General features: G+C 54.9%; 1 protein-coding gene across 2 annotated transcripts; it reads right to left on the reverse strand.

Moving 5' to 3' along the window:
- Window positions 1-5,609: 5,609 nt before the first annotated feature.
- On the reverse strand, window positions 5,610-21,862 carry FAAH (fatty acid amide hydrolase). Of its 2 annotated transcripts, none has more exons than XM_030870036.2 (15): window positions 21,524-21,862; window positions 16,550-16,663; window positions 13,945-14,079; window positions 13,605-13,738; window positions 13,319-13,525; window positions 13,027-13,067; window positions 12,673-12,797; window positions 10,911-11,036; window positions 10,278-10,375; window positions 9,037-9,136; window positions 8,720-8,760; window positions 7,958-7,997; window positions 7,352-7,460; window positions 6,667-6,812; window positions 5,610-6,193 (listed from the first exon to the last, which is right to left on the reverse strand). In XM_030870036.2, exons 1-15 carry the CDS (start codon window positions 21,716-21,718, stop codon window positions 6,065-6,067), a joined length of 1,740 nt encoding a protein of 579 aa, XP_030725896.1. In that variant the 5' UTR covers window positions 21,719-21,862; the 3' UTR covers window positions 5,610-6,064. The 2 variants fall into 2 exon arrangements, 1 of the variants encoding a protein (XP_030725896.1); XR_004042435.2 differs by having other exon boundaries at window positions 6,055-6,193; window positions 6,667-6,907.
- Between the last annotated feature and the right edge of the window lie 204 nt (window positions 21,863-22,066).

Here is a 22,066-nt window from a genome sequence, read left to right on the forward strand (position 1 = left end):
CCCTGCGTCCTTCCTCCTCTTCCCCCACCGTTCCCTTCCCCACACCGCCCCCCTCACTGAACCCTGGCTTTCCCTGACGGCTCAGCTCCCCCAGGCCATCTGGCAGCTGCACCACCCCTGCAGCACCTGGGGTCTTGTTACATCACCCTTTCCTGATTGCACCCCTCCATTACATCACCCCATTTTATCTCCTCATCACACTTACCATTCGCTGAAATTATCTTATTTACTTATGTCTTGCCTTCCTCCCTAAAAAAATAAGTTCCGTAAAAGCAAGTACCTTGTCAGCCTTTTTCAAAGTGCCTGGCACACGACAGCTGCTCAGTAATATTTCTTAAGTGGAGGAATGATAGATAGGTCGAACCCTCCCTTCCCGCCTTTATCTCGATGTATCTCCTCTATTACCTCTATGGCTCCTTTCTAGCAGCATGTAACACGCTTAAGTCTCTCCCATCTTAAAAAAATAATTTAACATTTTTTCCAAGATTCTCTCAGATCTACATCCTTCATAGCTACTACCCTGACATCTTTCCTCCGCTCCCAGCCAAGTTTCTCAACTTATCTACACTTGCTGCCTTTACTTCCTCATCTTTCACTCACTCCTCCACCCAATCCAGTCTGGTTTACGCCAAATCATCTCAACAATCTCCTTGAAGTTAATTCAGCAGCATGTGAAGCCACTGCCACCACCCTTCTTGAAATACACTCACTCCTTGGCTTTTGTGACAATGCAGCTCTTGGCTTAAATGTCACTTCCTTCAGGAAGCATTCCCTCACACACACACACACACACACACACACACACACACACACACACACACACACACCCCCAGGATGAACCAGGTACCACTTAGTTTACTCTGATAAAGCAGTGCTTCTGCTTTACTGCACTTCTAACAAGTGTTTTTATGTGGTTGTGCACTTGGTGTCTGTTTGCTAGAAGAATGAAAGCGCCATTCAGGCAGGGACTATCTCTGATTGGTTACCCTGAAGTAATTCCCGTGGGAGGAGTTCAATACGTTTATTGGATGGATGGAGATGAAGGGGGTATAGAGATGGGGAACTGGATGGATGAGGACTTGCAGACGAGGAGAAAGTCCCAGGTTGAATATATACTGGGAGCTATTTGTCCTTATGGGCACAAAGCAAGGTCAGAGCAGTAGTTAAGATAAATGTGAAAAGGGCTGAGGACAGGGGCTGACCAGGACATTCCTGTTTAGGATGAGAAGGAAGTAACAGGTGGGGCCAAAAGGGTTCACTAATAACAAATCACCCACTCCTCCATTCAACAAGCCTTCACTGGGTACCCACTGAGTACCAGGCGCCATGCTGGGTGCTGGACATGCAAGGGCAAACCCCACACGGCCCTGACCCTAGGTGACTTCATCTGCCTCAGGTGCAGAGGGCCGCCACTCCCAACCTCTGTGTAGGAAACCTGGGAGGTCTCGCCAAGGCTAGCTGGGACGCTCAAGACTTGATGAGACTTAATTATGTGGCAATCTCTTATGTCCAGGTTGTCTGAGCAGGTGGTCTGGGGTGACACACCCCACGGCTCTTTCCATGGCTCTGATCTGATTGTTTATTGGCGACTTGGATGAGGTTGGAGAGGTCCAGTGCTCAGATCTGTGGATGGACAAAGCTGGGAGGCAGAACAGAAAGAGTGGGCAACAGAGCCAGGATCCCAAAGGCTCTCAACAAGCTGGAGCTCTGGGATGACCTTAAAAGATGGTGCTTTTTAGGGACAAGTGGCAGGTCCTCTGTGTGTCCTAAACTCCAATATCACAACCCTTCTGTAAACAGACACCAGCAGAGGAGCACAGTGCCTGGACGTGGCTTCTGTCTCCAGTGTTGTGGTCACTTAGCACAGAACCTGGCACCCAGAGGGTGTTTACTGCCTGTCCTCGGGATGATTGTGCAGACAAGGAAAGTACACTAAGTCTGGAGTCGGGCATGTGGATTCAACTCTTCTCTGTTCAAGTCTTTGTCCTTGGACAAATCAGCAACGCCTTTCTGAACTTCAGTTCCCTCATCTATAAAATGGAAGTAATAATGCCTACTTTTTCCAATGAGATAATGGATTATCAACTCCACAACCTAATCAATATTGGATTCTATTATTAAGACACAGCCCCTGCTTTCGAGCATGGACAGAAGCACCAAGAAGCCCTCTCAACACAGCCTGACAGTTGTAAGAGGATGACCACCCTTACCTTGGAATAGTGGGATGTGGGGGGCGGGGATCTTCAGGTGGAGACATGAGGAAGAGCATTCCAGGCAGAGCAAGCACAGTGCACAAAGGGCATGGAGGTGGGAGGTGTGCAGTGCCCTGAGCACCATCTCAGGGCCCCAAGGAAGGGGAGGAATCAGAGTGGTCAGTTGCATGGCCAGGTGAAGCGTGGCCTTGTGGGTCAGAGCCAGGAGTCTGGACTGAGCACAAGGTTTTAGGCGTGATGAGGCTTGTTTTTAGAAAGGTCACTCATCTGCCATATGAAAGACAGTCGGAGAAGACCAGTCTGAAGAGGGGAGGCCAGGCAAGAAGCTATGGCAGTGGACCAGGGAGTAGGGGAAAGGCTGAGACCAGGAAGTAGCCACGTGGCTTAGAGGGTATTGAGGCGGCTGGACTGGTCAGACAGGAAGAGGCGGCGGCTGGCTTATGCTGTCACTCCTCTGTGCCTCAGCATCATGGGACACCAGGCAGAGGCTCTGACATCGAATGAATCAGATATCGATTCTAACTCCCCTGCTTCTAGCTGTGGGACCTTTCTGTAAAATGGGGACACAAACACCGACAACAGGGTGAATAGGATAAAATGACATGATCACTATAAAGTGCCCATTAGGTAGATGGCTCATATTCAGAATGTCCTTCCCCCCTTGTCCTGATTAAAAGTCACCTTACCGCTTCATTCATTAAATACGTACATCTTTACTATCACACCCGCCTGCCTCCCTGCCTCCTTTCAGTCAACGAATATCGTCCAGAATGCAGCTCTGAGAGGACAAGACCCCAGTCTGCCGCATTCATCACTGCAGTCCCAGCATCCAATACAGCGCCTGGTCCCTAGGAGATGCTCAGTTAATGTTCACTAAATTAACTAAGCACCTTCTAGGCACTGTTCCACATGCTGAGTATCAGGCTGAGCACGACAAAGTGCAGCTCTCAGGAAGCTTGCCTGAGTGGAGACAAAAAAAAAAAAAAAAAAAGGATGATTCCAGATAGTGATAATGCTATAAAGTACAAAGGGTGGCATGTTAGAAGGTGTCAAGGGGGACTGTTTGCCAAGTGGGTGATCAGGGAAGGTGACATTGGCGCCAAGTGTTCCAAACACAGGGACAGCTAACACAGAAGCTCTGGAGCAGGGACCAGCTTGAGACGATCGAGAGACCAAAGGGTGCTCGTGTGGCTGGAGCACGCACAACGAACGAGAGGAAGAGACATCCAGGAGGAGGCAGGGGGGTGGGCAAGGGCCACGTCACGTGGGGCCTCGCAGGACTCGAGGAGGAGACTGGATTTTATTTGCAGTTGATTGGGAAGCCATTGCAAGGTCTTTAGGAGAGAGGTGGATTGATCTGATATACACTTTTTTTTTTTTTTTTTTTGCCGTACGCGGGCCTCTCACTGTTGTGGCCTCTCCCGTTGCGGTGCACAGGCTCTGGACGCGCAGGCTCAGCGGCCATGGCTCACGGGCCTAGCTGCTCTGCAGCATGTGGGATCTTCCCGGACCAGGGCACGAACCCGTGTCCCCTGCATCGGCAGGCGGACTCTCAACCACTGCGCCACCAGGGAAGCCCTGATATACACTTTTAAATGATCACTCTGGCTGCTGTATGGAGAATGGATTGGCGGACAGGTGAGGAAGGAAGCAGGGAGCCCAGTTTGGTTATTAGTGTCCAGGTGAGAGGCAGGTGGCTTGGACCACAGTGTAGAGGTGGAGGTGGAACGCAGGGGGTACTCGCTTCCTCGCTGACCACCTCCGCCACCCTCAGCAGCATTTGGCCCCATCGACTACCCTTTCCCCCCAGTCCTGATCACAAGAGAGCCAACGTGCTTGCATCCTCCACACACACAGGCCCAGGAGCCTCTCAGGGATGGGTTCCAGGCTTGGCGGAACTCCGCACCACTAAGCACGGGGCTGGGCACAGCCCTGCTGGGGTCCAAGGGTGACATCAATAAATCAGGGAAGGAATGGAGGAGAGGTGGCCCCCACGGCAGCCTCGTGTCTGAAAGCACGAGGCTATCATTAACCAAAGAGAGAAATGGGGCAGGAAGCTGGGGCAGATGGCACGTGGTTTTATGGAAGGATATGAGGCAAAGTGACGGAGCAGTTAAGAGAAATCAGGGCAAAGTGCAGCAGCTGCCTGGTCACCCCAATCTAGGCATCCATGTGGGTCGGGCCTTCTAGTCAGCCCCAAGGTAGGGCCTCATGTCTGCCCTGAGACTTGCCCCACTGAGGCAGGGATGTCACTGGCAGAAAGTACAGGTGCCACCGGGCACGTGACTTGGAGGGGAAAGCACCACTGGAGAAGCAGGAAAATCTCGGTGGAGAAGGGAGCCTTGGGAAAGCAGCTTGCCCTGAAAAGAACATGAAGGAGGTCAGGTGGGAGCCAGGGACCCACCCTGCCCGAGGGCTCAGGCCAGAAGCATCTCCGACAGCAAGCGGGCGAGTTAGGGCTGGAGCCAGGGAGGAGCGAGGCAGCTGTGCTGGTGGACCCAAGAAGCCCCCCAGTCATCCAGATGAGCTAACCCTCCACCCACCAGGCAAAGCAGTCCAGTAAGAGGTGAGCTGGCAAACTGGGCAGAGCTGAGCCTGAGCTGAGACAGCTCACTTCCACCCCGCAACTGTCAAGTCCCAAATCACCTCTCTCTCTACCTGGGCCACAGCCCTAGCTCAGGCCCCAGGCCCCCTTCCCCACATTAGGATCATGGAGCAGCCTCGTTACCCTCTCCAGGCTCTGCCCCTCCAGCCTACTCTCCTCGCCACACCTGTCTGATCCTTCAAGAGCGCCCCATTGCCCTTGAGACTGGATTCAAGTTCCTGAACTGGCCCTCCAAGTCCACCTTGATCTGACCCCCACCTACATCTCTGCTGCTCCTCCTGTGCCCATTCTGGCTGTAGTACTGTTCCTTCTCCCTGGGATGTCCTCGTCCCCTATCTCAGCCCTGGGGACCTTCTATACTCAACACAGACACTCCTCCTTCAGGAAGCCTTCCCAGAACACTCCAGTCCTGCGCTGGCCCTGCAAGCACTCTCTGCTAGATCACCTTGTCTTGTGCTCGCCTCCTCAGTCCTGCGGGTTCCTCTCCCCAGCAGCATCCCAGACTCCCCGCTGCCCTGTGCCCGGCCCTGTGCTGGCCACTGAGGACAAAGACGTAGAAATAGTATCCCTGCCGTCAAGGAGAGCCAGTGTGCTAAGGGTGGTGACCCACCCGCGGATGCCCACCACACAGCGCAGACTGGGAGGAAACAGCCCACCTACTCCAGGGCTCAGAAGGAGAAAGAGGGATCTGAGCTGGGCCTCAGAGGATTTAATGGTAGGGGAGCAGAAAGGGCATTCCCAGCAGACGCAAGGAGAAAAGACAATGTCTAACAAAGTAGGGCTTAGTCTAAGGGGGGTGGGAGGGGTGGGTGTGAAGTGCTGGGGCCGCATCGCCCATCCTGAGAAGCTTGTGTCCATCCTGCGAGTGACAGGAACCAGAGGAGGTTTTGGAGCAGGAGACTGACGTGGCTGGAGTCAGGTTCTAGAAGGTCGGGTCTCCAACCCCCAGTGCCCTAACGATGACTTCCAGAAAGGACAGACCAGGAACCGATTCTTGACTGTTAGCGGGCCTTTGCCCATGTCATGCCCACGGGCTGCCACGTTGGGGGTGTCAGGGCAGGGAGGGGAACAGGGGAGGGAGCGAGGTCCAGACTCAGCGGGTTTGGGCTTCTTGCAGGGGCGAGGGGGAGGGACTTGGAAGCCTCTGCCCCAGGCTGAACACTTCCTCCAGGGTGGCAGCTGTGCCCTGACTACGCTGGGCGTGGCTCCAGTGGGTCTCAGGTCCTCTAGGGCCAGGCGGCGGCAGTCAGCATGGCTGCCTCTCGGGGGTCATCAGTCGCTCCACCTCCCGCATGAACCGCAGACACAGCTCTTCCTGCCACGGCAGAGCCACGCACTGCACAGCCACAGGCAGGCCCACGCTCTTCTTCACGTTCTGCAGGGGACACAGGCGTCAGGACGGGAGGCGTCGAGGCAGGACCCCACCCTGGGCCCAGGAAGCACCCCAGCTGGAGAGGAGGGCAGCACGGCAGGGCCAGCCCGCAGTCTTTAGGGGTCTTGCATTAAGAAAGACAGACGAGAGGATGTGAGGGCGATCTGGCTGTGACACCTGTCACCCCATGGATCGCCAGGGTTGACTTGGCTGATCTGGCTGGCTAGGCGGGTGTCCCCTTCCTCCCTCACCACTCCACGTGCGTCCCTCCCGAAGCTGCGCGCTCGGTGGAAGAGGACGACCTTCCCCGATAGAGGAGGACCGTTCTTCCGTCAAGGGTATACGAGCAGCTGCGCTCCCCTGCTAGAACCTCCAAACAAGCTCTCAAGACAGACAGACAAGGATACTCGTGTTTATACTGTCTCCTCCACTAGAGGAAGGGGAGCAGGTGTGAGTCCAGGGGAAAAGGGACTTACCTTCCGCAGCGCCTTGTCCCAGATATCCCCAAAGTAGCCCTTGTAATGCTCCAACTGGGCCTCGTCCTCAGCGGTCACCGTGGTGACAGGCACTACCCCCGCAGGGAAGTCCAGGCAGTTGTAGAGCACAGTGTAGCTGATGGCCCCTGAGACACAGCACATGTGGCTGGAGCAGGTTGGGTGACCTTCCATGACAACTGTCCTCTCTGAGCCCCAGTCTTCCACCCTGTGAAATGGCACCCTGCATCCACAGACAGGGAGAGGTTCTCTCCTAGGGCTGAGACTTGAGTGAGAGCCCGGGAATCCAGATTCAGGGCGGGCTGGAGAGTGCGCTGACGAGCTTGCCCTGTGCCTCTTCCCTGCAGCTTCCCCCCGCCTGGACTGTTGTTGCTGTCTTCCTGGTTTATCTAAATCCCACCTGGGCTTCAAACACCAGCTCCCAAAACCACAGACTCTGTAACATGATCTCCAACTTGAACAGTGCTGAGGACAGGGTCCCACATGACTCCCATCTCTCCAGCCAACCAGACTGTGAGCCTCTCAAGGGTGGAGTCCTCCCCCAGGGGGGCAACCCACCCGCAGGGTTCCTCTTCTTCTACCTCCCAGCAGCCCCACCAGGCAAAGGGCTGAACTCATAGAAGAGAAGAGACAGGTGACAGGGCTGTGATGGGGCTGCAAGCCTCACCTGTGGCCTTGCCTGGGCCATTCAAGTCTAGAGCAGGGCCCAGCATGGGGGTGAGCAGCACATCCAGCTCCACTGCTCTCCACTGGGCAATCACAGAGCGACGGTACACCTGGGGAGGATACCCGTACACCAGGTGAAGCACTCAGACCCAGCCCGTTACATGGACTCTCCAACGCAGGCACTGTGGCTGGGGTGACTCTAGCCCTGCACCTGCCCCGGATGTGAACTGAACCACAGTGGGATGGAGGACCTCGGGGGTATTCAGACAGGGCTGCTCTCAGGGGGCATCACCTGCTCCACAGAACCACAGACACCACTCTTCCTACCAGGGCAGGGCCATGGAGTGCTGGCTACAGGCAGCATCAGAGTGGCAAAAGAGGTATCCAGGACAGGAGCCCCAGGCTGACCCAGGCCCCTAGGACGGGTCTCTGGGCAAGTGAGGGTCTGACAGCAGTCCCCAAGCGGCCCGATCCAGGGAGTGGAAGGGAGAACGATGGGCCACTCCAGGGGATCAGTGGGACCAGTGGCCGAGAGACCCCAACGCAGGTGGCCTGTCCAACTCCACCCCCCACCCGCCCTACTCTAGTCGAGAGGCTCTGACCTCACCTCAATCTCGTGGTGCAGTTCCCAGAGCTTTCCAGCTGACCTGGACAGAGGGAGTGAGGTCACTGACCAGGATGATCCCAGCCATGGGGATTAGCAACATCAGACCCCTACTCTCAACACCTCCCAGATCTCATTCCTCCTTGGACCCTTCTCAATGCCAGGGCACTCTGAGAGGGAAGTAGTGCAGGGCAGAAGTTCTAATCCCTAAGTTCATGTCCCACTGAGTCCCCAGGAGGGACCTAGGCCTGACTCCTTGCTACCCTCAGGACACAGGAGAGGCCAGAGCCACCCAAGGTCCTAAATGCCTGGTGGTAACAGAAGGAGGAAGTCCACAAGATGTCAGGGCCTGAGAATGGGACAACTTATTCCCAGCTTTTCCGGCATGAGCAACTGAGGGGCAGGCAAGAGAGGGCGCGGTGCAGTCTGATCTCTAAGAGTAGCACCCTCATGGGTTCCCAGCATCCCCCGCTCCTGCCTCCCGCCAGCTCCTTCCCGGGCCTTTCCACCCGTGCCCAGCCAGGGCAATCTTCTCCTCTCCACCCCCTCCCATTCTGTGCTTCTCCCAGGTCCTTGCTCTCCAGGCTTTCCTGGACCTTGCTAAGACATCTTCAAGATCCTCCTCGAAAGCCACAGAGGTTGCCACCCTGCCTGGGCCCTTTCCAGCCTCAGAAGCTACTTCTCTCATCTTTTCCTGTTGGAAAGCACTTGGACCCAGGTCAGGGGAAAAGGGGGCAAGCATCTGGGCATGGGAAACATTCTTACCGAGACTTGATGCTGTTGAGAAAGGTTGACAACCTTGGGAGCTGCAGAAGGACAGACACAGTCAGTGACTCAGCTTTGGGCCAGGTGTGGCAATAATCTTCAGGCCAAGCTGCCTGTGCTTCCTCCCTCTGTCCCTCCCCCCATGTCCCGGGTCAGCACCCCTTTCAGCATGCATGTTAGCTGAAGATCAAAGGGCATGGGGGGAGGAGAAGAGACTAGGTGAGGGCTGAGAAGAAGAGGAGGCTAAGGGGAGGGGGGAAGAGCCCCAGAGGCTCCCGCCCGGCCCAGCCCACCCCTTCTATTCCTTGTGCCCTCACCAGAGGCCTTAGCATGAAAGCCAGCAGTCCCTTAAGCCAGCTGGGCATCCTCAGAGTTGAGATCAGGTCTCCCAAGCAGGGGTCCACGAAATCACCTTTGCTGGGAGACAAAGGGTCCAGTCCAGACACATCCACCCCAGGCATCCCTCCTGGCTCACCCCCACCTACTGCATCCCCCGGTCTCTACTCAGTGACTCTGCCTACCTCCCTCCTCACCAGACTCTGGCAGCCACGCTCTCCAGCCCCTTCATCTCAGCCTCTCCTTTCCAACATGTGGCTTGTGTCTGCAGACCCTTTGCGATGCCTGGGCTCCACCCACAGCCATGGAGCTCCCCAAGGCAGGACTCCCTGTCTACCTCCCTGGTAAACTCAGCTTAAAGCAGTAAGAACTAGAGGCAGCATCTCCCTGGCCAGGGCGTGATACTGAGGGCATTCCCCCCATGGAGGCGGATATTGGCCTGGAGGCACGAGTGGCGCAGTCTTGAGTGGGCACCGTGATCCTTGTCTCTGAGGCTGTCTCTGCTCTAGATCTCAGGGAAAGGTCTCAGGCGGCTGATCCTGGAGCCTCATTCCCAGGGCCAGAGTGAGGGGTAGCCCCTTCCGCTAAAGCCTGAACCATACTTAGCTACTGGGGGAAGTCCAGTCAGTCTGGGCATGTCCCCAGGAGGCACCTTCACAGGCCTGTCCTCTGCCCGTGTCAACCTTTAAGGACTGAAAACACCCAAGTGGAACCAGCTTCTCTAAACGTGAGTCCCTTAAAGCGGGTCTGGTCCAACCTACTGACTTTACAGACAAGAAAACTGAGGTCCTACTCAAAAGAGAAAGACGTGGCTCAAGTGAGAAGAGCCCGGAGTCACAGAATGACGTCTACACCCCTGCCCTCCTATTTGACCCTACCCTTGTCTCTCAATCTTTCCCAAATAGATAGGCAACTCCCTGCTTACCTCCTACCTCCCAGCCAGCTCAGCTCAGGATGAGGCCATGGATGCTCAATCCAGCCTCCCCCTGCGCTGGCACCTTTCCAAAGACTCCCTGGCAAGGTAGTGCCAGGCTCAGCCTGCAGTCAGAGGGGTGGCAAGGTCCCTAACCAGAATGCTCAGACCTTCTTCACATTCAGCTGAGGCCTGTCCTCCATCTTCCCCCAGCCTGGCCTGTCCCCGGGGTTACAGCACCCAGCTGCTCTTCCTGGGTCTCCCCATGTCCTGATCCCACCACAGACCTCCAAAACCAACATCACTCACAAGTTCTGTAGGAAGCTCTTGCCACCGTCACTGAACAGCCCACCCATCGACAGGGTCTCCACAGCATGGGGTATGTTGCTTGGCAGGAAGGGAACCAGCTGCAGGGACTGAGTAGTGTAAGACTCCCAGACCTAGAAACCCTTGGGTCCCACCACCCCCATGCTACCCAGGCAGCCCCGAGCATGGACTGGACCAACCCTGCCTTCACGCTACCCTCACTGGAGCTGCAACGGTGGCCTTGTTGGCCCGTGATAACTCCCTGTAAGATGCATATCAGGAGAGAAGTCTGGAGCCACACATAAGCCTGTCTCAGATGAACATCCCCCAACCTGCCATCTCAGGGCCCCAGGAACCTCTGGACAGCTGTGCACCCCTGTCTGCGGTCGACGAGGCCCTCCCAATGCAGCTCACAGCTCACACATCCCCAGCACAGGGGTGAGCTCACCATCAATCATGTACCCCAATACTTCTGATCAGCCCCTCTTTCCTGGTCCCCCAGGGACCGAATTCCCATCCCCAACCACAAAACAATCAGGGTGGAAGGATGCCAGGGATGGGTGGCAGCCATGGGTACCAGGAAGGCTTCCCTGAAAGAGGGGCGATGCCAGGACTTGTGGGCTCCCACCTCCATACCGTGTGGCCAGCAGCTTCGAGTCTCTTCTTGGTCTCCAGCAGGGCCCGTGTCATGGCCGGGGTGGGCATGGTATAGTTGTCAGTCTCATAATACCCCACACGCAGGGGCTGAGAGCTTGTGTAGACCTGGGGGCAACACACAGGAGTCAGAGTCAGGTCAGGAGAGGGTGGCCCCAAGCAGGGCTCCCAGAGCTCAGAACAGCTACTCAGCCCCAGACGCAGCTTTGAGGCTACACCCTAGATCCCCCGAAAACTGACTGCCAGTGAGGCCAGCCCCTTCTGCATATGACCCCTTCACAAAACACCTTCACAATGACTTTGCAGGTGGGCAGAGCAAGAATGAGGATTCCCACTGGTCCTACGAGGAAACTGAAGCTTCAGGTCTAGATAGGGAGATAGGCCCAGAGTAGAGCTGGGACTCAGCCAAGGCCACTTGTCAGGGCAGAGCTACAAGACTAGGTCAGGAAGCCAGGTATCCCGCGTCCTGAGCCGAGGCTCTCCACAGCCTGTTTCCAGAATGCTAGTCCTGGCTCCCGTAAGAGATTGTTCCAGACCTCAGGACAGGAGCCTCCCCTCCTCCCCTCCTCTCAGGAAGGGGCTCTTGAAGGACTGGTTTCACTTAGAACATCTCCTCTGCTGAGGAGGGGTAGCTCACCCCATCCCCAGCCCCGATCTCCTGCCTGCCCCAGCGCCTTCAGCCCTTCCAAGGCAACCTGGGCTGGGTGAGGGCAAGAGGTCTGTAGGGAGAAATGCCAGACCGCTGAGAGATGGCGCTTACATCACACAGACAGCTTACTGTCTACATTAACATGGCTTTACTATTCCACTGCCCACATCGATCTAACTTGACTACTCCTGAATGTGTTGTACATAAAGTACAGATAACTTTATCAGTCATTCTTAAAAGACCCGCCAATTCTTCAATAGAAGCACCAAATGACGGCTTATCCTCTAAGACTCCTTGAACCCCTCTCCTCAGAATCCTCACCTTGCTGTATCCACCAGTCCTAACCTATTACATCATGATCTGTACCCAATCCTAACCAATGCCCCACACTGAAATATCCACCTGAAACCAACTTCAACATCCTAACTTCGCACCCCTCCCCCACACTGCTAAGGCTCTGTGGAGGCAGCACTCCCCCTCACCACAGAAAGCATTAAACTCAGCCTTATCTGATCAACAGGCTGTTTTGATGATATTTTGGGGAGCCAGCATCTGACACTGCCCACAGATCCCAGCTTTCTCTGGGAGGGAGACAGCTCCGCTTTTAACCGTCCTTAACTCACTCAGCCTACACGCCAAGCATCCCTCTGGAGGCTGGGGATAGGGACATGAATACTATAGGAAAGGCTCCTAATTACTGGGGATCAAACACAGATAAGGTACAGGAGTGCTCTCTCAAGCTGTTCTTAGCCTCGAGGACACTCCTGTTCCGCAGTGACAGCCCCCAGGCTGGGCCGGAAGGTGGGCCTTTCCTCAGCTCTGGCTCCCAGCCCACCAATTTGAAAGCCTCAAGGTTTCCAAATGCAGGCAAGGGCGCCATCTAGTGGCTGTCTGAAGAGGCGCTGCTGCTGGCCTCAGACACACACACTGCCCCCCCCCCTCACCCCCCTCACCCCACCCCACCCCCGGCCCTGCCGGGGTGGTTTTCAGGAGACAGGGCCTCCAAGTCCTGCTGCAATGCGGGGAGTGCTCTCTGGGCTCAGGAGCACCAGTGAGACCTGAATCCACCCCATGCCCACCCCCACCCCAGCTCACCTCCTCCCTGAAGGGCAGGGGGGGCACGGAGGGGTCCAGGTGGAACATGTCCTCACACAGCAGCGCTCGCAGGCACAGCGCCAGGCTCTCCACGTCCCAGGCCATGGGGCCGACCGAGAGCTGTACTGTGGGGCAGGGAGGGGAGGAAAGAGAGATCACCCAGCCCCAAGGAGCTCTGGGGCCAGGTCCAAGCATGGACTGGGCCGTGGCCCAGTAGTGTGCACAGGGACAAGGTGTAGGAACTCAGACCTAGAGTGGCCTGGGGGCCCAACACTGCCCCAAGGAGAGGCAGGGGCAGAGGCGGATCAGGCAGACCCCCCTCCTCCAGGGCATAGAGGGAACCACAGACCTCACCTGCTACCTGTCCATAGACACAGCCCTTCAGGCCACTCTTGCTGGATAAGAAACACAAGATGTTGGCAATGGGAAATAGCCATCCTCTGCCCAACCCCACATCCATACAGCAGCTCCCAACTCTCTCACCACTTTGGAAACTAGGAACCAAGGACTGTGGTGCTGTGACACTACCTCCCAGCAAAACCCCAGTCAGGGAATCCCTGCCTGGAGCCCAGAGAGGTGGGAAGCTAGGCCAAGGTCACACAGCAAGAGACTCAGAAGCTCCCTCCCCTGACCACCTACACCATACCTGATGCGGTTCCCTGTGGGTTTGAGGCCGCAGATGCCACAGAAGGCAGAGGGAAAGCGAATGCTTCCTCCGATGTCGGTGCCTAAGCCCAGTAGGGAGCCCCCAGCCGCAATGAGGGCCCCCTCACCCCCTGAGGAGCCACCTGGGCTCTTGGAAGACTTCCATGGGTTCACGGTCTGGCCAAAGAGGGGGTTACAACAGTCATAGCTGGAGGAAACAGAAAGGGGTCAGCCCATGTCACGCTGGCACCGGTGCCCCTGCCCCCACCCCGCACCTGAGACACAACCTGAACATGGACTGGGGGACATTGGTGTACACGAAGGGCAAGGCCCCCTGCCGCTTCAGCACCTGCACCACCACGCTGTCACACTCTGCTGGCGCCCCCTCGTTCAGGCTCAAGCCCAATGTCGAGTCCTGGCCCTAGAAGGAGGGATGGGCGAGAGGGACGTGGCTGATGAGCCAGGGGCGCCTTGGCAGCACAGGGTCTGTTCCCACCACCACCCCACAGGCCAAGGCAGGGCGTACCCATGGTGCCCTCTCAAGGCCTTTGGACCTGGTACTTCCTCTGAGGGCCCAGGGTGACCCAGGACGCAGAGCTGGCTGGCAGGGACTGGGGCAGGGCACACCTTGTAGCTGAAGCACTCCTTGAGGCTCACTGGGACGCCGTAGAGCAGGCCCTGCCTTGGGACCTGGCACAGCTGAGTCTCACAGTCTGCCAGGTAGGTAGTCACACAGTTAGTCCCTTTGTTCACTTCCCAGGCCTTGGGGAGAGAGAAATGGATACAAGAACAAAGTGAAGCTGGCTTCTCTTTTTTTGTTGCAGTTGTTAAAATTCCCTTACCACCCAGGGAAAGGGTAACCAGAAACATGACCCAGGGGCACAGAGGATAACCTAGGCCCAGCACTCGCCTCACTAGGGACACGTGGCTCCAGCCTCATCCTGGCTGTCTCTGGCCTTCAACTCCAAAACGGACAGAGAGTGAGAGTACTCCCAGGGCCAGGGCACAACCAGGGCACTCAAAGGGGCAAGATACTGACCTCAGATGCCCCCCAGAGGCCGAGCTGGGAGGAGGTTGACCCTTGGCCACCCCAACCCCTGTCCTCCTCCAAGCCACACCCTCTGCCCAGTGAGGCTGGCAGATCCCCGTGTCAGGTCACACTGGGAGTCAGTGCAGGGCAGGGCTAGACCCAGGCTACAGCCTCCCAGCAGCACAGGGAGCCTCCCAACTCCTCTGCCCCAGGCGGGCCCAGGTGAAGCCTCCCCTCCCCCAGGAACCCTTGAAGCTGATAATCAACTCTCACGGACGAGTGGCTGACTGATAGCAACTGACAGGAACATGGGTGTGGCCCTGTTGCCACGCTCAGGTACAGGAAATCTGTCTCCTGCCCCAGGGCAGAAAGAGAGGAGGCCAATCTGTAGCCAGAATGCTCTCTGTGGATGATTAAGGGGGGCAGGAGCTTCTTCAGGGACATGGATTCATTAGAAACAACCCCGGCTGTTGAGACTGTGTGTCCTCTCAGTGCACCCGGCCCAGGGGTGTCCAGTCCTTTCTCTACAGTCCCTCTCTGCCCCACTCTCAGCTGCAGTCACTCACACCACTCTCATACCCACCCGTCAGTCCCCCTGGCACTCATGTCCACCTGCTTAGGGGTCCCACTCACTACCACATGCTCTCTTCCAAGAAATCATATCAGATACAAGTCACACTCATAGAAGTAAGTCAGAAAAAGAAAAACAAATACCATATGCTAACACATATATATAGAATCTTAAAAAAGAAAATGGTTCTGAAGAACCTAGGGGCAGGACAGGAACAAAGATGCAGTTGAGAATGGACTTGAGGACCTGGTGGGGGAAGGGTAAGCTGGGACAAAGTGAGAGAGTAGCATGGACATCTATACACTACCAAATGTAAAATAGATAGCTAGTGGGAAGCAGCTGCATCTCACAGGGAGATCAGCTCGGTGCTTTGTGACCACCTAGAGGGGTGGGATAGGGAGGGTGGGAGTGAGACGCAAGAGGGAGGAGATATGGGGATATATGTATACATTACTGATTCACTTTGTTATACAGCAGAAACCAACACAACATTGTAAAGCAATTATACTCCAATAAAGATGTTTTAAAAAAGTGCTATGGCATATATAGACAAGTCACACTCACAAAGCACATTTCCTTCTTTCATTTTGTTTCAAACACATTTCTTGAGCACTTACTATATAAAAGACATAGCGTTCAGCAATAAGGTGCAAAGACAAATAAGACTGTCCACCAAAAGCCCACATTTGCCTTGGGAAAGAGAAAGACAAGGCAAGCCCTACAATGTGATGAGAAACGTGCTGTTAGAAAGTGAACACTTAGGGAGGGTGGGAGGGAGGGAGACGCAAGAGGGAAGACATATGGGAACATATGTTTATGTATGACTGATTCACTTTGTTATAAATCAGAAACTAACACCCCATTGTAAAGCAATTATACCCCAATAAAGATGTTAAAAAAAAAAAAAAAAGAAAGTGAACACTGAAGAGGAAACCCTAACTCAGGCTGGGAGGGGAGGAGGGTCCTGGGAGGCTTCCTGGAGGACTCCAGAGACTCCTCTCTGAGCCCTGAAAACTCTTCCGGGGGAGCCTGTTGCACTGAGCGGGGCAAGAAGGAGAAGAGCCTCGCAGGTAAAAGGAACCCCACACGAGCCAGTGCAGGCGCTGGGTGCCAGGGAACTGCCAGCAGCTGAGCTGCTGATGCCCCAAGCTACAGAAGGCCTTGGCCAGAGAGGACGCTGAAGAGCTGAGGGGGCACCTGGCCAGGAGGCTGGCTCTTGGTCCCAGAGGGAGATGGTGGTGGAGGACCAAGGTGACTGAAGAGGGGGAGACAAGGGGATGGACTAGAGACAGCTATAGGAAGGGACCAGAACAGACTTGGTGACTGATGGGGTGGGGGCGGAAGGGAGAGGGAAGTCTGGGCTAAAAGCCAGGTTTCTAGCTAAGACAACATGCTCAGTATCCACCCCCCCGCCCCTCACCCCCCCAAATACACACACAGAGCCACTCTCTTCTCTCTCTCTCTCTCTCTCTCACACTCACACACACATACACACACACACACACACAGAGAGTACCTCCCTGGCACTGTGATCCCACCACGGCCCTCAGTGGGACAAAGTCCAGGCCAGGTTTTCCCCCCAGCCTTGCAGAGAAAGTGGAGGAAGGAGCAGGGTCACTCCCAGGCTTTACCTTTCCCAAGTAGGTGAAGAGCACGGCCTCCCGAGACAGCTCCCCACTCTGTAGCTTCTGTACCAGTTGAGGCAGAGGCAGGGCCAGCAGTGCCTCTGAGTCCAGGTCAGGGTTCTGGGGAGACACCTCGGATCAGTCCCCTACTCCCCGCAGGCTCCATGTGCCTGCAGCAGATACCAGTGGCCCATGCCGCCAAATCCCCACACCTACCAAGCACGTGCTGTCACCTGCCAACCCGTGACAGATGTGCCCACCCACAGCTCTGACACCACAAATGTGGTCCAGCCTGGGCAGGCCCTTGCCACCTGTAGAAAATACAGATCTATCTCTTCAAGAAGCTTACCTGAGGGGGGTCCAGGGAGAGGCCATGCCCAGGCTGATCATTAGACCATTACTAACAGGGACCACCAATGACTATCTACTGTGTGCCAGGCACCATGCCAATGTGCTCCATGTCTGGATGAAATCTTACTACCATTCCCATTGCACAGCTGAAGAAACTGAGGCTCAGCAAGGGGAAGTGCCTTGCCTAGGACTTACAGATAAACTATAGTTCTCTGCCCATTCAGCATGGGCTGACCACTGGCTGTCCACCTGCACCTAACTACTCAACACCTTGTCAGGGGAGGGCAGAAATAAGAAAACCCTGTCCTGGGTGGTTAGGGTTGGAGCTGGAGCCACATCCAAATGAGAGGGTTTTTTTGTTCAGTCCATAGATATTCATTAGGCACCTATTCCGTACCAGGCACCATGCTAGGCAAGGGGATACAGCAGTGAACAAAAAAGTCACATCCAGTCTTTGGGGGAGCTTACACAAGGTGCAGAGTTGGGGATGAGCAGATAATTCATAAGTAAATAAGAATTTTAGATAGCAAGAAATAAAGAAAATAAAATGGATGCAGTGAGTGGGCGGCACACAGGTAGAGGGTGGTCAGGGAAGAGCTCTCTGAAGGAGAAGGGATGTTTGATCAGACACCTACTGCCAGGCCTCGAAGGCCCCCAGAGCCTCTGGGGTCAGCCCCTGCCTGCAAACATCCTGGCTTCCCCCTCGAGGGTATTGGGCTAATTAGTAAATAGGGCTAGGACGACATCTGAGTTGCAGGTACCACATCTCATCTCTACCCTCCTCTGCTCCTGCCAAAGTCACCAGGGACTTCCTTGTTGCCGAATACAGCAAACACCTGACTCTGTTCATTCTGCTCCAAGTCTCATGGAGGCATTCAGAGGGCTCGCTTCAGTTTCCTCTGGGCACAGACATACCCCGCTCCCCGGGGCTCCCTCCCACCTCTCCGCTCCTTCTGTCATCCGCTCATTCAGTCAACACACATGTTCTGAGCATCTACTATGTGCTGAGGACTAGCTAGGGCTGTGAATTTAGAGATAAATTAGAGAGATAACCAAGACAGACAAGTCTCTGCTTTCAGAGCTTAGAGCTTAGAGATAACCAAGACAGACAAGTCTCTGCTTTCAGAGCTTAGCTTACCTTCAAGAAAACAAACAAGTTAATTGGGAAAAGAATTTGAAGAAGAATAAAAGAAAAAAAATATTTTTTAAAGAAAGAAAATGCTTCCAGGCCGTGGTCCTGTCAGACTCCCCTGAACCCCCTCAGTGCAACATGGCCCCCTCACACCCACCACACGCCCAGAGCTGAACGCCCACCACACACACCCACCACACAGGCTTTGAAGCCTGGCCTCAATATCAGGAACACTCCACCTCTTCCCTGAATTTGTTAAACGGATTCAACACTCACTTGGGATTTTTTTTTTTTTAAATAATACAGGCAGCTACAGGGAAGGAAAAAAAGAAAAATGGATCTATGATCTCCCCACCAACACACGAGACAACCCCTAGTGACGTACTTTTTTAAAGGTATACAGAATGAAAAGTGAACATTTCCCCCCACCTCTAGGGCCACCCTGCCCAGTCCCTCTTCTGAAAAGGAAACCATAGTTAACAGTTTCTGATGAAACCTCACAGGAAAAAAAAAAAATGTCTGTGAAAAACCCACAATGTGGGGCTACCCTGGTGGCACAGTGGTTGAGAATCCGCCTGCCAATGCAGGGGACACGGGTTCGAGCCCTGGTCTGAGAAGATCCCACATGCCACAGAGCAGTGAAGCCCATGCGCCACAACTACTGAGCCCACATGCCGCAACTACTGAAGCCCGCGCGCCTAGAGCCTGTGCTCCACAGCAAGAGAAGCCACCGCAGTGAGAAGCCCGCACACCGCAACAAAGAGTAGCCCCCGCTCGCCGCAACTAGAGAAAGCCTGCGCGCAGCAAGGAAGACCCAATGCAGCCAAAAATAAATAAATTAATTTTAAAAAAATTAGTATGGAGAATGCAGGGAAGTGTACAAATAACGTCTCACCAAGCATGTGGCCATCTGTATGCCTACTTTTTCAAGCAAAAGATACTATAGCTATCATTGAATCACTGCCCCTCCTCCATCTGTTTTTCTCCTTCTGAACCACCTACTGTCCTAATTTCAGGTATCCTAGATTGTCCTCCAAGTCTTTTTTATTTTCACTTATGGGGTTTTTTTTTATCGCTTTTGTCCTATTTCAAGATATCTCTTCCATTTGATCATATAGGCCACTGATACTGATCGAAACAAAAACCATACTGTTCTTCGCGTTATTCATTGAATTGTTTTGTTTTAAAATCAGCTTCAGGTTGGTCTTGGAGACGCCAGGAGATGGAACTACAGGTCAGATCCAGTTGAAGGAAGTGGCATTTGTAATCCAGTGGAATTTTGACAAAAGGGCTTGTAAGGGATGTGTGGGAAGGGCATTCAGGATAAAACTACAGGTGCGGAGGCACAGAGGGATAAGCAGGTGTTCTGGGATGGCTCTCCCAGCCATAATATTCTGTCAATGGTGGTCTCTCTCTTCAGTCCAGAAAGGATATTGAAACTCATTCAGGGGGCAAGGTGGAAACAAATGCAACAAATGGGCATGTTACAGGTTAAGCTTCACACGGTCAACAGAGAATACAAGAAATACGCCTCCTTCTAAAGTTGCTCTAGAGTCCAGAGAAAGATGAACCATCTTGCGATGTTCAGGAGGTGCTTAGTACTCCTCCTCCTCCAGCAACGCCTCGGGACACAGGAAGTATCTGGGTTCCCAACTAGCTTTCCTGCTGTCTATCAGGCAGGAGCTGTACTATAAGCTGCTGTATTCTTCCAGGGCCCTACTAACCCTGGGCCCCTTCCCAAGGCCCTGGATGAGCTCAGCTAAACTGCCCACCTCCTACCCATTCCCAAAGCTATTGTCACGAAGACCTCACCTCTTTGCTGATTGCTCAACACATTGAGGCTCCTAAGATAGTTCTCCCTCTCTTCTCCCAGTCACTGGAAAACCAAAAGGTGATTTCCCTGCTTTCCCATCTGCAAGAGCCAAGTTTTGGTGTTCTGAGGCCAGGCTCTGCCCCATGGAGGCTGTTTCAACAGCTTTGGGTATTTCAGGGCCAACGTTTCTACCCCTGAAGAGTCAGTTCTTAAAAATAATGAAAGGCTGTTGCTCCAGCAGGAAACTGTGTAGATGCTGATGCTTGGAGTTGAAGTGAGGGAAGACCCACCCTTCTACCACCCCACACCCCTACCAGCTGGTGGGTTCCTTGCAACCAGGACGGGAGTCCTGTAGGCACAAACTGTGGACAGATTCTTACAGCTGCCTCCACACAGCCCTCGGTGCTGGCAGAACTCAGCTAGCCAGCTGCACAGGACCTGGAGCCTTGGGAGCAGCCGAGGGTCTCCAGGCTGAGCCTGGCATCACTGCAAGGATCCCTGAGCAGGGCACCAAGGAGGTCAGCCAGAGAAGGAGGATCAGACAGTGATAAACCTGTGCCCAAGGAGGGAAAGTGACCAGTTTGGATGGAATACCTAAAAACCGACTGATTGTGTACTTTTCAGCCAGCTTGATGAGTGAAGGCTGGAACCAGATACACTTTTATTTCAAGAAATAAACAAATATGACATTTCCTGGTCCAGGAATGGTGTGGAGTAAATCCATACCATTACATTCAGCTAAAACCTCACGGCCATCAAGGCCATACCCAGGGCCTGGCATTCAAGGCCAGGGTCTCTCTTCCTAATATTTCTCCCCTGCTCCTCTCCAGCGGAATGAGGCTGGATGGTCCCACCAGGCATCTGGGTTCTAGTTCCAGCTCCTGTCTCGTGCTGTCCCATTATCCGGAATGCCTTCCCACCTGTCAGATCCAAATCCTATCAAACACTCGGGGCAAGTCTTCCCTCCCTCAGCACATAAGACCTGAGTTCAGCATTTTGACTTGGAACTGGGTCCAGTGTGTCACACACCTGGAGGGAAAGAAAGCCTCCCCTTCTAGGCCTCTCCCTCGCCCCCATACACACACTGAGCTGATCCAGAGGAGAAAATCTTGTTGACAGATCACCCACCTAAACCTATTCATGCAAAGGGCTTATAACCCATCAGACTCGACAGCCTAGGTGGCAGGGGTCCAGCTCCGCCAGTAACTCCCTGTGGACTTGGGCAAGTCCCTCTCCAGCTCCCTCTTAGCATCCTCAAGCACATATCAATGAGTTTGAACTGTAAGCTCTCCAGATGCCCTTGGCCATGACTTTATGATTCCAAAATCCTCAACCCGAGCATCCTATTGGTTCTCACACTTGCGTTTTAGAGTCCTAATAATGATCTTGAGATTCTCTGGCACCAGAGCAAAGCTCCTCTTTGACCCAGTGCGAGACAGCCTTCGACAGCCTGCCCAGTTCCTTTCGTTTCCCTTCCTCCCCTAGGCCCCATCTGGCTCAGAAACAGTACGGAATGCATTACGGCGAGAGGAGTTTCGGGGAGTTACGAACCTGCGCTGCCCACACACCTGCGCTGCCCGCTGCCCGCTGCCCGCCGCTCGCCCCTCCGCGCGGCCGGGCGGCTGAAAGTGCTGCCGCCACCCCAGGCCCTCCCCCTGACCCCGATTCCAACCCCGGCCATCACCTGGAGACGGAAGCGCTGCGCCGCCTTGTCCATGGTCTCCAGGGCCGCTTGCTGCTTCTGTCGTGCCCGGGCCGCCGCGCCCCGCGCCGTCCGGTGACTGGACCAGCGCAGGGCCAAGGCCGCCGCCACCAAGCAGCAAGCCAGGGTAGCCCCGGAGGGGCCGGAGAGCGCGTCCCACAGTTCATCCAGCACCATGATATCCCGCCGCCGACAGCTGCCGAGGGAAACCGAAGAGGAATCAGCACGCGCGGACTTCGCCGCAAAACCCGGCCTGGATCGACCTGGGATCCAGCGCCCGCCTGCGCTGGAGGGAGGGAGGGGCGGTGCCGCAGCCGCAGACACGCGGGGCGGTGCGCTGTTGCCTGGCAGCCGGCCAGAGGCCGGTAAAGCGCAACCGACAAGGTCAAGCGCGGCAGCTCGTCTAGGACTGCTCCGCAAGTCCTCACGCACTGGACCAGGCGGAGCGGAAGGAGCACCCGATTCCCTTGGGCGCCCTCGGAAGCTCGAGCGTAGCAGCGGTTCGGCGCCCCTGTCCGGCCCGAC

Source organism: Globicephala melas, chromosome 1 (genome assembly GCF_963455315.2).
Source record: "Globicephala melas chromosome 1, mGloMel1.2, whole genome shotgun sequence".
Classification (NCBI taxonomy): domain Eukaryota; kingdom Metazoa; phylum Chordata; class Mammalia; order Artiodactyla; family Delphinidae; genus Globicephala; species Globicephala melas.